Raw genomic sequence first — 13,014 nt, forward strand, 5'->3', positions numbered from 1 at the left:
TTATGAGGAAGTCTAAACTTCAAGCCCTCTGTGCTGAAATGAAATATCTTAGACTTCAAGGCATCTGTGCTTTACACTACTCAAGAATGTTATGGCCTTCCACATGGCCTTGGTATTCCCAAGTGGTATCCCTCTATGCGTATGGGGATTAGTGGACAGAATAGGCAGGGATTGGCAGAACCTGAGAGGTTAACTTCAGCGCCTGCAGGTGCCACAGCTGCACAAAAGCCTCTGTCCCATGGGTGACAGCTGTAGAGAGCCAGAAACCAAGGCATGGAGAGCTGGTGACTCAGTTTTATCTGGGAAGTGGATAAAGACTTGCAAGGTGAATAGAAGCTGACATGGAACTACAGGAGGCCAAGTCACCAGGAGTGAAGCCACACTGAGGGAGAAGCCAGGACAAGCAGGGATTGAAAGCTGAAGTCTAAGCCATTCCATCTCCAGAAGGAAAATATGGGTCAAAGCCAGGACCCAGGATATCACAGGATCTGGAGGTGTCTGGTAGAGATGCTGGGCTGATGTATCAGGATTAGTATGGGAGAGTAGCATCACTTGGAGGAGACTTTGCTTAGTCTAAAGGATCCTCCAAATGTCTTCTTCTAGTGAGACTCCTCACACTTCATTCATTTATTTAGCTGTAATATAGTATCTGCTATGTGCTAGTCACATCTATAAAGTGTGCATATAAATCGGTGAGAAAAAAGACATCCAAGAACTCACTGATATCCTGTTTAACACAACATATAGACGTTTATTTTTACAGCACCAAAAATAACTCTTAGTTGGTATCAGTCTTCACAATGCTCTTTCACAATAGCACTCCTGGCAGGGCCCCAGGTGGTCTGCCCAGCATGGCTGTGTTTTTGTTTGTTTGTTTGGTTTTGTTTCTTCAGATAGCAGAATTTGAAGTTAGGCACAGAGCTGCACTGCTCACGAAAGGGTACACATGGACTTTTCCTGATGCTGCCAAATGCATAATCCTCATCTTCCTCCGGCTCGCTGGCAGCCTGTAGTGCTCCTTTCAGGAATTGATCCTTGATGCTTAAGGTAAACTCACATGTATAAATTTAGAAGCAAAACTTATCGGTACCTAAAAGATGCAAAAACAAACGAAAACCAAACCCAAAAAGACACTGACTGATTATCTTAGAGACTTTTCATATAGCTTTTTTTTCTTAGAGAATTAAGATGTAAAAGTTTAAAGAAGAAAATAAACATTTTCCCAATTTTAGAGATAGCTTCTGTTACGGTATTACAGTCTGTAAGGGTGGTTGAGCTTGTTTATAGTTTGCTGAAATGTATTCAGCCCTGGGAAAGTTAAGCATCTTCTTCTGAGTGCCAAGGGCCTGTGATGGCATCCCCATGGGCTGCCCTGCCAGGGCAGTGAGGAGCGCTGGCTGTAGTCTTCTCCTCTTATAGAATCTAAGTTCGGCTTAGTAAAGCTGTTAGATAATTCACTGAGAGATATGAGCATTCTATGAATGCTGAGTTATATATTTGGAGTTGCTGTTTACAACAGCACAGACCTGACAAATTTATAAAGTCAAATGTAGAACTTCCAATACCAGTGACAGGCAGGCTAGAGTAGGAACATTTGACAGGAAGACCTTTTTAATGTTCCTACAGTTAAGCTGCACAGGAAGCCATAGTTCTATTGGAGTAACATTATTCCAAAGGATTATCTATGTGCTGCAGAGCAATTGTTTCTCTACATAAAATAGTTGGCCTCCTTGTTTTTTTTTTTTTTATTATTATTTTATTTTTAGAGAGACGGGAAGGGAGGAAGAGAGGGAGAGAAACATCAAATGGTTGCCTCTTGTATGTGCCCCAACTGGGGACCCATCTTGCAACCCAGGCATGGACCAGGAATCCACTGGTAACCTTTCGTTTTGTGGGATGACGCCCAACTGAGCCACACTGGTCAGGGCCGGATAGTTAGCCTCTATTAAAACAGAAAGTTAACCCTTTGCCTGATGTTCTAGTATGCTATACCCATTTCGAAGAGACAAAGTTGCATTATGGAGTACATGGAATTATAAACAAGGCCTGGCTCTCAGTCCTATCATATAAGTATTCCTCTCAACTCTCCTTGGCACTCTCATGTAGACTGAAGCTTCTGCCAAGTGCTGTTTCAGGTCCCTCCTTAGAGTGGCATTCCTGTCTAGTCCCTAATTTGGATGGAAAGGCAGATTATGGATAAAAAGCTCCAAGAAAGGAGAGAAAGATAATTTCTCCTCAGACCAGCCTAATGTCCCCTCCCCCAAAGACCCTGGGCCTTGGGATTTCCTAACATTGGTCAGGCCTGAAGGAAGATTAAGCTGTGCCGCTTCACAAAGACTGCATACCCTTGGAAGATGGCATGATACTTTCCCCCAGGAGACGCTGGAGTCATACGAATAAGGCCAGAGCCATTAAAATTGGAACTAACCCCCCAAAATGTAAGTCAACTCCTAACCTGGGGTTTCAGAGAAGTTAAAAGAAAACCAGTTTCCGCTAATGTTCCTGCTGAGCTGTCCAGGGTTCTGACTTCTTCACAGAGTATGAGTATGCTGCCTGTCCTTGGTCTTGATGCTGGTGATTTTGCTTTAAATCCTGACTATTTTGGGTGTAATCTGTGAGCACTAATCTTGACTATCTCTGTAGCTTATCCTGAGTTCTGCTGAGCCAGGCTCCAGTTAATGACGTACTGTGTACAAACTGAAAAATTATTGTATTGTGTCATGACTTTTAAGCTGGAGAGCATGAGATTTAAAGCCAGAAGACTTAGACTTTAGTAATAGCTGCACTAGTAATGTGATTTCTAAAGAATACTTTGAACATTTCTTAGAACCCTGGTTTTCTCATCATTGCTGAACAATAAAATGTGAAACACAAAGGACAAAAATACAATACAAAGGATGCTTAAAATATCTGAGAAAAAACATCTGATTGGAAAGGTAAACACTGGAAATGAAAGACAATTCACAAAATAATAAAGAAAACTTACCCACAGGACATATAAAAGTTAACTCAAAACCGACCAGACTTAAAACTATAAAACTGTTTTTTAAATTTTTAAAAAAGTTTCTTTTTTTTTGTTTTTAGAGAGAGGGAGGGAAATATCAATGTGAGAAAGAAACTTTGATTGGTTGTCTCTTGTACACACTCTGACCAGGGACCAGACCTGCAACCCAAGCATGTGCCCTGACTGGGAATTGAACCAGTGACGTTTCACTTTGTGGGATGATGCCTAACTAACTGAGCCACCCCAGTCAGGGCAAAACTATAAAACTCTGAGAAGGACACACAGCTGTAAATCTTTTGACCTTGGATTAGGCAGTAATTTTTTAGATATAACACCAAAACCACAAGTAACAAAGATAAAATAGATGAATTGGATCTTTTTGTGCTTCAAAGAACACCATCAAGAAAGTGAAAACAATCCAAGAATGGGGGGATATTTTGTAAATCACGAATATGCTAAAGAACTTGAATCCAGAATATAGAAAGAACTTTTCCAACTCAATAGAAAAGACAAATGGCCCAATTTAAAAAACGGGCAAAGGGTCTGAATACACTTTTCTTCAAAGAAGATATACAAATGTCCAGTAAGCACATGAAAAGACGCTGAACATCATTAGCTGAGAGAAATGCAAATCAAAACCACAATATGATACTACTTCACACCCATTAAGATGGCTATAATAAAAAAAATAACAATAAATGTCATGGATTTGAGAAATTGAAACCATTATACACTGCTGGTGGGCTTTTTAAATGAGGCAGTTAATTCGGAAACAGTCGGACAATTCCTCAAACAATTAAACACAGAGTCTCCATATGACTCAGCAATTCTAATCCTAGGTATAAACCCAAGGTAAAAGAAAACATGAACACAAATTTGCATATAAACACTTACAGCAGCATTATTTATAATAGCCAAAAAGCGGAAACAGCCTAAATGTCTATCAACTGATGAATGGATACGCAAATTGTGGTATTCATACAATGGAGTATTATTCACAAGTAAAAAGGAATGGAGCGCTGATAAATGCGTTAGCACGGGTGAACCTTGAACACATTATGCTAAGGGAAAGAAGTCAACACAAAAGGACACATAATGTATGATTCCATTCACATGAAGTATCCCGAATGGGCATATTTATTTTGTGGATTAGTAAACTGCTGGGACTGGATTTGAGGTTGTGGGGGTGGGGAGTGACTGCTAATGGGTTTGAGGTTTCTATTCGGAGAGATGAAAATGTTTTAAAATTGTGATGATGGTTGCACAACCATGTGAATATAGTTAAAACCATTGAATTACACACTTTAAATTGTATTATATGCAAATTATATCTCATTAAAGCTGTTATTAAAAATACAAATTACCAAGAAGCACATGAAAAAACTCCTAATTCATTTGCCTTCAACCAAAAAAAAAAAATTAAATTACTGCAAGGTACCATATCTGTCACCAAAGTTTGGAAATTAAACACGTGTTTGTGTGTGTATTAAATGAGATTTATTTGTAAACTGCGAAGAGCTATTCAGAGGTGAACAGTGTCTATCATGTATGTTTTGGTTTGCTTCTCAAGTTCTGAATATCTCATTGTGGATCCAAAGTACAGAGAATTCAAGTTACAGATATTCTAATCCATGCCTTTGTCCAAAGAAACAAAAGTCTTTGCAGTTTTACTCAAATGTACAAATTAAGAAAACAAAACTGGATTCAATGAAAAATGACCCACTTTCCCTCCTCTGCTGAAGGACACTAGAAGCGTCTGCGCTTTATCTCCTCGGATGGCAGGTTAAGTAACAGCAGCCACTCCCAATGCACCAGAGTAGCCTGGTGTGTCCCAAATGTGTTGTGTGACATTTGTGAGTGCTGTAGTGGTCCCCTCGAGAAAACACAGCTATCTTGTGCACCAGCCTATTGCTTCTATAAATTAGTTTCAATCTCAACATTCTTTCACTGAAGTAGGAAATGGAGAACTCTCTCCCTTTCCACATCAAATTCAAAAGTATCCACACATTGTAGAGGAGTGAATAGCATGTTGCAAAATGAGTTGCATACTGTATAGACAAATGAAGCCCCGAACCCAGCCCCCACACAATGATTTCAGAGAAATTCGAGGTTCCAGAGGGAGTCTCATCTTGAGTCAAACAGTTATCTTACCTAGAAGAACTTCTGAAATATATTTATCTTTATGTAAGCTTTGCCTTTCAGAATAATTACTAGTAGAAACAGATCAATGACAACTCAATATAGAGGATTATTGCTCATCTAACTTGCTTTAAATGCCTGAAGGGTTTACTGTTGACTCTTTGTACAAATATAAATACCCCCACGGAGCTTTTACTATTATAAACCATTTTCTGGAAATAATTTGACATGTGCTATTATATCCTAATAATATTCTTTACATATATTAAACCATTTAGTGCCAAAGGTACTAAATGCTGAAGGTATTATTAAAATACCCGTGTTACAGTCAAGGAAACTAAGGCACAGAGCTATTAGGTAACTTGAATATTGAGGCTGGACAGGATTTCGTCCTGGTTAAAGCTTGTTACTTGTGGTGCTCTTCCTGCACATCCCCACACCTTCTTCCCCGTAATATAAGGTCTGGTCTAAGTTTAGAAGCTAGTGTTAAATAACTATTCAGCACCAGATCCCTTCTTTTGAAACAAAGAACAAAATTTCTTTTCCAAAAAACAGTAGCTGAAGAGAAAACCTGACAGTTCTTTTGTCTTGACTCTTCCTGCTAAGGAACCTTCCCAAGTGTCAACTCTATTTTCTTTGTTTCAGAAACATTTTAGAACAATTCATAACTCAGAGCAGCCTTTTTCAGCCGGTGTGCCACAGCACAATGGTGTGCTGCAAGAATTTTTAAAACATGCAATACCTGACTATTTAGTTAGGGGCACTGACCTCGTTGTCAAATAAAAGAACGACAACAGCCAACACAACAACAGCCATCCAGTGTGACTGAATCAAAATTGTACCTGTTTTCTTTGTCAGATTGACAAAAAATATAATACATTCTTGGTGTGCTGCAGAATTTTAGTTTATGTGTGTCAAGAGAAGAAAAAGGTTGACAACTGCTGACTTAGAGCAACTATGCAAGCCCTGGAATTCCATGTCAGCTGTGTGTTATGCCCACGAATTTGTAAATTAGTCAAGCTTTGTCAGTTCACAGGAGTGCACATGTAAAATAAACAACTCTGATAAATATTGGTAAATTCAAACCATAGCATAAGCTTGAAATTTTTTTCCCCTAGATGGATAATCATTTGTATACATCCAGAGACGGAACCCAGTAAGTAAAAATAGCTGTGAAATTTGCTAAAACTGAAACAGTGTGCACACCTTTTTCAGCAGAGCAAAATGGGATAATTTATCAAAGCAGAATTTTAATTAAATTGGAAATGGAAATTTTCTATCAAAATGGAAAATGTCAGTTTCCCCTAACAAGTATAATCTAAATATACTTAACTGGCTATTTCTTTCACACATTCTCAATTAGAGTATTGATTAGTAGCTGATGAAATATGGAAACTACTGAGAATCATATCCCAAAACTCCTTATCAATTTAGGCATTTCCCCAAACTCCTTACCAACTAAGAAGCTTCTTGCATAGTTATTCCAGTTTTTAAATGATGACTTTCATTAACATTTCTAAGAGAAATAAAATACCATGCTGCATATTATTGTGTAACTGTGTTATTGTAACAATTCTCAAAATTTCAGTACCCATCACTAACCCCTTAAATGCTGTATCATTTGAGTTTTCTGTGTTCGTAGGATGTTGTTAATAATGAAACTATGAAAAATTTCCACCTGGTATTTCTAATGCTCTATGGAAGATGGCAATGGAATAGTTTTTCATTTGAAGGATTTCTTAAACAGGCTCATTTTCCTATAGGAAGATTTAAAAAAAATCATGATGATTCATGATAACCAAGAATTTTCTGGTGGTTGTTGGAGGGGATAATTTTTCATAGCTTCATCGAGGTAAAATTGATATATATTAAGTTGCACATACTTACAGTGAAGCACTTGATGAGTTTTGACATATGTATATACTTGTGAAGTTATCACCACAATCAAGATAATAAACATGTCCATTATAATTTTTGAAGATATCAATAATGTAAAATTTTGGGGATCATTATTTCCTCAGGGACATCTGCCACAAGTAGGGCATATTTATTCTCTATTGTGTGAACACATTTTCTCTAATTTATTGACACATCTTTTGAACAGTAATGTACTAGGAAAACAAAGGTTGGGCAAAATTTAGGCGTTTAAATTTCAGCATTATTGAGGAACATCTGAATGGTGCTGAAGTGGAATATAAAAATCTACAGGTATGAAATCCTCAATATGTCTATGGTGACTTGGCAGTCCCTCAAACCATCACAGATCGTCAGCACATGTCCCACCATTTCTAGAGAAGGAGCAGCAGATAAGCAGATTCGTCCACCCTCTGTGTTGTACTGAACCTTATTTTTTTTCCAGCCACGTTATTTTATAGACAACTTAAGAAGCAGAAGAGCAGAAGTCTTACTTGGAAAGATGGGGCTAAATATGGGAATAGTACAAGACAAGTCACCTCTCTTTGAGTTTCGGTTTTTATGTCATCTATCTTCTACTTCATCAGAGAGGGCTGTAAAGGGGGGAAAAAAGGAAAGAAAAAAAGCAGCAGCAGAAGCATCAAGCAATAAAATAGCACAAAAAATAGTATAATCACAGACAGCTTCTAATTTGTATGGCTTTGGCTCAGTGTTTCTAAAAGGAAACATAGCTGCTTTTTGTCCTTCCTGCTGCATCCTATTTTCTCTCAGTGCTGGTAGGGATGAGGTCTGATAACCTCCCCCCGACCGCCCCCGCCCCCCGATGGATTTCTTGATAGCTTTGTCCTGTACTCCACTACTTTCGGCCCTGTTCTGGAAACAAACTTTAGGACGCAGCGTTTAAGCTCGGGGTTGCACATGCCCCTTTCTCCACCTGCTAACACCCATCTATCTCCACCCCTCCTCAGCTAGACCTGCACCCCCCTCCGCAGCTGATCGTGGTTCCCCTCAGAACTGTGGTCTTGAGGTCTCCAGCTTCCGTTCTCTGCCCCAGTTCCCAGGACAGCAGTCCGGGCTTAACTTTGTGAGTTGGGGGCAGGGGCGGCTTGCCTAATCAGTCACGCTCCAGCTGGGGGTGGTTTCTACCTGCGCATCCTCTCCTTTGATTCCTCCCCAAATGAGATTAAGATTCAAGTCGATTTGGCACATCCCGGAAGCAGGGCCTAACGTTTGCAGGCCCGGGGCTTCCATGTGCGGAGGAAGACTCGGCTGAAGCAGGCCATTTTCACCTGCGTAATAACAGGCTGGAAGCGGCGAGGCAGCTGCGCGGCGGTGAGTGGAGTAGGAGGAGGCGCGCTGGCGGCGGCGGGGCCGGGAGGAAGAGGAGGGGGAGGAGGAGGAGCTGAAGCCGGGAGAGCGACAGGCAGCAGCTCGGCCGGAGTTGCAGCTGCGGCGGCGGCGGCGGCGCTCACACCGCAGCCTCCCCAAGCCCGGAGTCCCGGCGGGGCAGCATCAGGGAGCGCCCGCCCGTCCAGCCACCGCACTTCGGCCCAGCCAAGCCGCCGTCGCCGCGCCCGGGGGACCGCCAGCCATGGCCGCGCCGCCGTATCCCCAAGAAGAGCTGCTGCCGCTGGCCGGCCCTGGGTCCCAGTGGTTCGGGGACCGGGGGGAGGGGGAGGACGAAACGGTGACGCCGAAAGGGGCCAAGCCGGCGCCGCAGGCGGGGGAGTCCGGCCAGGGGTTGGGCGCCGGGGCTGGAGAAGCGGCGCCGGGAGAACCGGGCTCGAGCCCCGCCTGGTCGCCGCCCGTTGCTATGGAAACTGCATCCACAGGTAAGGCGGGCGGGCGCCGCTGCCCCGCAAATGGCGTCCGGGACCGGGGTTCCCCAGCCTGTCCCCTAGCCGGTCCCTTCTCCGCAGCTCGCCTCTGCACCTTCCTCGCGCTCTCTAGCTTGAGCACCATCTCACCTCCCCCTTAACCCCCCGCTTCGCCACAGGCGACTGTAAATATTAGCGGATCCATAGGAGACCTGAATTTTATTTTTCCAAAAACTCGGAAGAAAACAAAATACTGTTGATTCTTTCATTTAATGATCATCATTATTTCGGCTTTTGAAATAGTCCTTCCTCATAGGCAAACCGTAGCATCCTGGCGGTGGAGAGCCGTGCACAAGTTTCTTCCTTCTGCCAAGGGGCTGGGGGCTCTGGGGGCCTCTTGGCCAGTTTCGGTGATTTCGGGTTGGGGGCGTGTTTGCGCTAAGCGCCAGTGACGGGAACGCTGACAACAAAGTGACTGGCAGGCCCGCCGCTCCTAAACCCGGCTCTGTCTGGGGCAGAGATGTGGCTTTAACTGTCCCTTACCCTTTCCATCCTTGAATCGCCACACCCTGCTCTCCCTGTTCCCCCTTCCATCCTCCATCTCTCTCTCCCTCAAACCTCGCAGAAAACACAAATCCCAAGGTGTGTCTGTTTAATTCAGAAGGGACAGCGTTGTAAGAGGGTTGGGAGTTAATGGCAGCCCCCGCCCCAAACCTTTTCGTTCCCAGCTGCCAGGATGCTCCCATCTTGCAGGGAGCATTGAAACTTGGAACTCCTTGGAGTGGCCGGCCTGGCTGTGTTGTTAAAGGACTTGCTTGGTGGTGAGTGGACGAGGTGCAGTTTACCGGCAGTCTGGATCCGCCCGGGCTTTTGAAAATTGTCCTGGGTTCGGCCTCCCTTCGCCTGACTCCCCCGCTTACGATCCAGAGCGCGCAGGTGCCCAGAGGGGACCCGGGGCTCTGGGGCCTCCTGGCCAAAGGAGGCCGGGTGGGGGTGGGGGGGGGGGCGGTTTGAAGAGGAGCTGCCGGCCTGTTCAGCGCTGTGTTTCCAGGGAGTGGGGTAGAGGGTGCTGTGTTGTGTTGTTGCCTGAGAGAGCTTTGTTGTAAAATAGGAGTACTGTGTAGTTTTGGAAATAGAGCTTTGGAAGGCCTGAGCCTGGAGACTCCCAGAGGGAGGGGAAGGGCAGCGGGACTGGCATTTGTGCCCTCCGCAGCTGATACAGGGGACCTCCTCTCTTAAGGGTCATGCGAAGGGGCCATAGGCAGCTTGAACTGTGCTCCAGTACAAGATTTGGTCTGAAACAAAGAGGTTTGGGGAGTACGTTGAATAAAACGTCAACATTCTGAAGGGGAGAGAAAAAGTGGGGACCATATGCAAGCAAAACAAGACAAGAAAGACTTAAATCAGAAAAACCCATTTGTCATATATTTATTTTATGGGGAAAGGGGAAGAGGATTTAAGACTAAGAATGGTTGGCTGCCTAGCCTGTCTTTTAACTTCATCTAAATATAGAGAAAACAAAACTCTTTATAATTGCAAAATAAGATGGCAAAAGATAATAGGTAAATGAAGGTAACTTTTTGTTGGCTTACCATTACCATTCTTTGTTGAGGGTAGCTCACTGTTCAGAACCTTTATCCACCATCATCAAAGTAAATTATTTTTTATAGTCGTGGCCCACCTCCTGTTAGTGTCCTTAAAGTCCTGTGAATTAGGGAAAGGAAGCTAAATGTCCCATGTTCAGTAACATACTGCCCACTGAAATGAGTTGCTGTATATAAAATGCTTAGAACTCTGGCTGTCACAAAGCAGGCATTTTCAGTCTTTAACATCATCATCATCATCATTATTGTAGAAAGTTTACTTTGTTAACGGTCACAGGTGTATCCTATTATAGGCAACAAATAAACACTAATAAAACCAAACATGATATTAAGTCTGGTTGGGAGGAAAATGAAGGGAGGGGGAAAGGAGCATATATTTTATAGAAATAAAATTTTGTTTTATAGCACATATTTATATACACTTTTTAGTTTATTATTTCTGAAGGAATTTCTTACATAGCTGTTTATTGTTTAATGTTTTAAACCTGTATGTTTCTTATTGGTAGACTGGATGGGCTGTTATAAGAGACCCAGATGCCAGAAACGATATCTAAGTAATTAATTGGATCTTGAGAAATCCAAATAGAACCTAGGCCAGCTTTCTTTCTTTCAATTTTGGCAGGTCTATCGTTATAAGCAAAGTCAGCTGGTGCATCTTCAGCTTTATCAGATACAAAATCCAGAGGAAGCCTATTAAGCACACAGCTTTACTTCTTTAGAAGAATGGCCCTCTTTGGGACTCAAATCAAACTAAGAAGTAACTCAGACTTTGTCATGATGAACTGTAAACAGATTTTGTTTCTTTTTCAGATGGAATTATACAGTGTAAGACAGATATTGATGTTTTAAAAACTTTATTTTTTCCTGAAAAACACCACCAATCACGCCATCTGGACAAAAATTCTGTTATTTATTTTTATACATTAATGGAAATTAAAGTTCCTAAGGAAACATTTCCAAAAATATTTCTCAGTAGTGTCCTAGAATGAATATATGTTTAAATATCATTAAAGCTGCGCTGGGAAACCCCATCAGGACCATACTTGCAGGTATTCTTACTGCTTCTGTCCCTTTTGTGGTATAACATTCTTAATGAAAAGTAACATTTTCTTTAATCTTTCATGTCTAAAATTTATAATGGCCATGTGAAATGATATCTATTGCCAAGGGAACTGTTAATACACCATGTGTAGGCTACAACATGTAGGAGCTGTTAATTAGGAATCAGTGCCATCACCCAATAACTTTATACAAAGGATGTTAAAAGCAACTGTTTTGTTATTTTCATGATGAGTTATTCCTGGAAACTATTCAAAAGGAGCATGGAATAACACAAGAATAGAAGAATGGCCTTTGTTTAAAGGAAGAATTTAAAATAGAACATTTGAACAAAATGCAGTGGTAAGACGTCAACTCATTGCTTGCTTTGGAAATTAACTCATTGACTGCTTCGCGCTTGGAAGACAGAATGAGGAACAGAGTGGTGAATGGTCTGGAGAAATCCGTCCAGTAGGATTTGTTTCATTCATATTGACTTGTAGATAATTTGACTTAAATTTCTAGCTGATTGATTAAAAAAAGAGATTTTCCCAATTTACCTTATTTGGCCCACAGTGTTCATAAATTTATATTTTTCAAATGCTAACTATGATGCTCTATTGGAAAAACTATTCTTAGTCTATAATGATTTAAATAACTTTCAGAATGATTATATATCTATGTTTATTCTGTTTAATATTAATTGTATGATACACATTGCCAATAATCTTCTAAAATCCATGTGGAGGCTGACTGACTGTCTTTATTTGTAGATGTGTTTGATAGATGTGTGCCCACTTTTCTATTTGGAGACATTCCTAGTAATCCATTACAGAAGGTATAAATTTCAGTCTTCTGATTTCTTTCATTTTTTTTTTAAAGGTTTTATTTATGTATTTTTAGAGAGAGGGGAAGGGAGGGAGGGAAGCATTCATGTGTTGTTACCTCTCGTGCGCCCCCTACTGGGGGCCTGGCCCACAACTCCAGCATGTGCCCTGACTGGGAATTGAACCTCTGATCTTTTGGTTCACAGGCTCGTGTTCAATCCACTGAGCCACGCCAGCCAGGGCTGATTTCTTTCATCTTTAGAGAAAGCAACAGTTATCTTGAAATGGAAACCAACACTGCATTTTCTTTTACATTATATTACAGAACATATAAGAAGAATAAAAGAGTTTCTAACACACTTTAATTCTCTGGTATAGCCTCTGGATATAATTGGTAACATTTCTGATACTAAGTATAGTATATGCCATTTCATATAGGGAATTGAAATTAGATTAAAGTGAAGTTTAGAAACACATACCCTAAAAATACATCGATAAACTTTATCAAGGCTTTCAGCATAATTTCCTCCTCATGAATTTCCTGTTCCAGGAAACTCATCCTGCTCATTGCTCCTCAAATACACCAAAGGCCTTTCTGCCCCCTTCTTTTTTTCTAGGCTGTCCATGTACTTCTTATTCTGAGGGTTTGGAGAGGAGTTGTGGATTCTTTT

The 13,014-nt window shown here is 41.5% G+C and overlaps 1 protein-coding gene across 2 annotated transcripts in view; it reads left to right on the forward strand.

The window, feature by feature from the left end:
* Positions 1 to 8,095: 8,095 nt before the first annotated feature.
* The window catches only part of RTN1 (reticulon 1), a 170,286-nt gene continuing 165,367 nt past the window's right edge, over positions 8,096 to 13,014 (forward strand). The window contains exon 1 of one of the 2 annotated variants that reach the window (XM_054567483.1): positions 8,096 to 8,389. Coding sequence is in view for 1 of the 2 variants with exons in the window: in XM_054567482.1 (XP_054423457.1) it covers positions 8,649 to 8,889 (241 nt within the window). In the remaining variant the exon portion in view is untranslated. Of the gene's footprint in view, positions 8,390 to 8,618; positions 8,890 to 13,014 lie in introns of those variants that run through there. The other variant, XM_054567482.1, reaches the window with a different exon arrangement.

The sequence above is a fragment of the Pteronotus mesoamericanus genome, unplaced genomic scaffold, assembly GCF_021234165.1.
Source record: "Pteronotus mesoamericanus isolate MK-2021 breed Mesoamerican mustached bat unplaced genomic scaffold, CSHL_Meso_final contig_182, whole genome shotgun sequence".
Classification (NCBI taxonomy): Eukaryota; Metazoa; Chordata; class Mammalia; order Chiroptera; family Mormoopidae; genus Pteronotus; species Pteronotus mesoamericanus.